The sequence below is a fragment of the Ruditapes philippinarum genome, unplaced genomic scaffold, assembly GCF_026571515.1.
Source record: "Ruditapes philippinarum isolate M1 unplaced genomic scaffold, ASM2657151v2 ctg2957_1_1_1_1, whole genome shotgun sequence".
Lineage (NCBI taxonomy): Eukaryota > Metazoa > Mollusca > Bivalvia > Venerida > Veneridae > Ruditapes > Ruditapes philippinarum.
The window spans coordinates 66,557-70,424 of record NW_026856989.1 but is presented as its reverse complement, the minus strand read 5'-3'; the positions used below and the strand labels follow the sequence as shown (position 1 = coordinate 70,424).

Below are 3,868 nucleotides of genomic sequence, written 5' to 3'. Positions count from 1 at the left end.
AAAAAGTTTTTGACACATTGTGAAATCAAGTATCATACCTAAAAGCATTCAAGCAGATGAAAACAACAAATTTAAGAATTAGGTAGGTGTTGACTTTAATAATTATCTGGGGTCAAATAAAGAATATAAAGATAGATTGGGACTGAATCTGGTGGTCTTAAAAGTGGATAAGCGGGTCGTCTTAATTCTGGATCATGTAACCATTGATATAAAGAACAGAAAATTCTGTTCTTTTAAAATATGATATTAATAGCGGGGTGGTCTTAATTCCGGCCGGGGTGGTCTTAAGTAGGAATTCTACTGTACTAGCGAAACGCGTTAAATTTCAGTAATATCCTATTTGCCTAAATGCTTTATTATTAAGCGTAGGTATTATCTTTGTTGATTTAATATATATTATACATCTGTTTTATTGTTTAACCTGCCCTTATCCGAAAATTGACGGAAAGAGCCGAATAGTTGCGATTGCCGTGTAAAATTGGTTATGTTTAAACTTTTCATATTTTTAATTTGTGATAAATAAAATATCAGATTGGTATTACAAGTTAGAAATAAATATCTCTCCAGGGCTTTCTTATTTTTATTGCACCCTATTTTACCTGCTTTTCCTATATTTATTTGTAAACATTTGTAAAAATGTACATTGAAAATGCTCACACAAGGTTTAAACCTAAACGCTTCTTGATTTCAGTAAAGTAATTCGAATCTTCCATTTAAAACGTTTCATAATTGCATAAAATCGTAAGTTAAGTAATAAAATCCATTCATCATAAACAACACTAAATGCAACAAAATACACGTGGTGGTATCCTAACATAAATTTAGACTTTTACGCCTGGATGCACATAAACATATTAATAGTAAGGATATTACGAACAAGTTTACAAGTTTATACTTAAGTTACTTCAATCCGAGTGTGATATTTCCGGTATGTATGTTTTTATTTTTTTATTTTATTTCAGTTAGCATTTTTGCATGTCCACGTATTAAGAGAGCAGTTATTATTCTGATATCTACCAAATGTCATGTAAGGAAACAATTTGGTTGCTAGGGTCATTTTATCATGTCATGAAATATATTGATAACGTGTTATTTGCCTGTTTCAAAGTAAGAAAGACAAACGATTTAAATCACACGCTTCCTTGTTTATTACACTCACCCTAAGGGTAACATATCAACAATAAATACCACTGTATCTATAAAGTGATCTACGACAGGATTTAAGTAAACTATAACTTCAAATACACTGAAGTAAGCAAGCGTTTCTTATTTGTATTTCAGTTGTTGAAATTTTATGAAAAACCGCACGTTTGATATATGTGCGGAGTCGGATGTGTGATGACATTTTGAGTCACGGATGTACATTTGGGATACATTAAATAAAACAATAATGGTGACATACAGATTAAAAACATTAGAAGCAGGGAAGGTCCCCCTGGAAATGAGAGTTCCATATGTGAATACCGGTTATCGGAAGCTGTATCAGCCTTGGGAATATTACCTACACAGTTTATTTCACCTTCATAATGAAACTATAAACGTGTGGACGCATTTAATCGGCTGTGTTGTGATAATATTTCAAACATACACTTACTATAGGATATACGCAGACGAGGACGCTGCAATTAAAGGAACCGTTCTAGGGTTTGGACTGTGCTGTTTTATAACGTTATTTAATAGTGCAACAGCTCACTTGCTCCACTCCAAATCTTGCCACACCAATTTTCTCGTGTTTATGTTTGATTATATCGGAGTAGTGAGCTGGGGTTACGGAACTGCTATATTGTCACTGTACGGTGTTTCAAGTAAATCTATGTATGACTGGTTGGGATCGAACTTTGTCGTTATTCAAATTGTTTGGACATATCTGAATTTTATAAATATTTGCTTGGCAAAGCTTTGGTATGGACACGATTTATCACTTAGCCAACGAAAAATCATGATTGTCGTCGGTATATCTATTCAAGGTCTCTGGAACTTCATTCCATTCTTTCCACGTTATATAAATTGCTATAAAAGCCAAGTCTGTGAGTTGAGCTCACTAAATCACGTGACTATTGTTTGCGTTTCATTTGCATTTATGACTTTAACCTTTGTTCTTCATCAGCCAGAGAGATTGAAGCCAGGCATGTTTGATATTGTTGGACAAAGTCACCAGATCTTTCATGTTTTTGTTATCCTAACAATGACACTTCAATTCAGAGCACTTTATGTCGATTTTGAGACAAAATCCAACTTACACTGCAAACCAAATGTAACGGAGCTTTTATTTTGCATTTTCTTATTAAATTCTTCTTGTCTTGTAACTCTGTGTTATTTCAGAGAAAGAGTAAAGAGAAAACTGGATAACAACAATAAAGAGAAATGAAGATAAACTTAAGGAAATATAGTTTTGTATTGTATGCTTTACATAAATATGCTTACCACGGACAACAATTACTGATAATATACCATGTTTAATGGTTTAACAATTAACTTTGAAATTAGTAAAAAAATAAAATCAGCTTGTTCAAATTGTTTCATTTTTTTTAAAGTTACTGTGTACAATTGTCAAATTGCTATGCCCTGGGAAATATGTTTTGTGTGGGTGTGCGGGGACATGTATATCACTCGTTGAACTCCCGCACTCCACCACCACCCGTTTTCTTAAAGGTGGAAATCCTATTGATGGTCGGACAAACTCCCTCAGGTAGCACTTCGCACTAAATTTCAAGTTTTTGCCGTTAATGTCCGACAAGCAATATGTCTGATAAATCTGATCCCAAACTACAAAACCTGGAAAAAGAAAACACATTTTGTTAAGGACATATATGTCATACATTGCAAATCTATATTTTCAATAGTCAGGCACTTAAAGAAAATCCAATTTATTCCGTTAAAGCCCAAAATCTACAGTGGTCCGAGACCCAAAACACCACATTTCGTCCCTCTGCAAATATACGGGCTACAGAAACACTGTCACTACTTTTGCTACTCCCTATACATGCAAAATATCACTAAGAAATAGGTGCTTGGCCTAATTTTTGCTATTGCTTTATGTTTGTACCACCCTGTAAAATTGTACTTGTTTTTTTACCGAGCATGCTGTTTAAAAGCAATGATTACAAAAAAAATGGCGGCCTTGACATCTATAATTCACAACCATGTTTTCGTATTAGCCAATGATTATATTAGATGTCACAAAAACAAATTTCATGCTGACAATGCACTTTAAAGACAACCAGTCATTTAAATCAAGAATAGTCATTATATTCGAGAAATCATCCCTGGCCATCCGAAGTTAAGGCTTACATTACTGTGATGTGCTACCTCAGCAAAACAGACTAAATTCATTAGTGATAGTATTATCAATACATGACAATAAATACATCATGTGGTAATTTACAAAGAATATTGTGTGAAAAAATGATAGTTTCTAGTTTTTTATCAGATGTACTGTTATTGCACATCTTTCATAATTCTTATCTTATATAGGAAAAAATAGAAGTTGAAAATATTTCTAAAATGAATTTTCTAAACCAAAAAAATCTGTCTTTTTAAAAAAAAAATAAAAAAAATAGAGGATTGGATGATAGTAAGTTCAATACTGAATTTATTGAACGAATTGAATATAACTATATTTTGCGAGCTTCTTGGGAGTATAATATTATTTTATTGAACGAGTTCAATAAATTCAGTAATGAACCTATACGAATATAATATTTTATTTATCACATACCCAAAAGTGGAAGGTGCGGTTCTAACGCGCTTCTTACTACTCCCATATGAAGTTACGGTGGCACAAAGGTGACATGTGTGTGTTTTTATCTATCTCGTGGCCACGAGATACTATGTCGTGGCCACGAGTTACTAAGTCGTGGCCACGAGA

The 3,868-nt window shown here is 33.1% G+C and overlaps 1 protein-coding gene across 2 annotated transcripts; it reads left to right on the top strand.

Moving 5' to 3' along the window:
* The first annotated feature begins 744 nt into the window (after positions 1-744).
* On the top strand, positions 745-2,504 carry LOC132748407 (membrane progestin receptor beta-like). Of its 2 annotated transcripts, none has more exons than XM_060738013.1 (2): positions 745-928; positions 1,282-2,504. In XM_060738013.1, exon 2 carries the CDS (start codon positions 1,358-1,360, stop codon positions 2,366-2,368), a length of 1,011 nt encoding a protein of 336 aa, XP_060593996.1. In that variant the 5' UTR covers positions 745-928; positions 1,282-1,357; the 3' UTR covers positions 2,369-2,504. The 2 variants fall into 2 exon arrangements, with proteins under 2 accessions (XP_060593996.1, XP_060593997.1); XM_060738014.1 differs by lacking the exon at positions 745-928 and adding an exon at positions 973-1,027.
* The last annotated feature ends 1,364 nt before the right edge of the window (positions 2,505-3,868 follow it).

Coding starts and splice junctions, on each gene's coding strand:
- LOC132748407 (XM_060738013.1), top strand. CDS start 1,358: ATGTACATTTGGGATACATTAAATAAAACAATAATGGTGACATACAGA.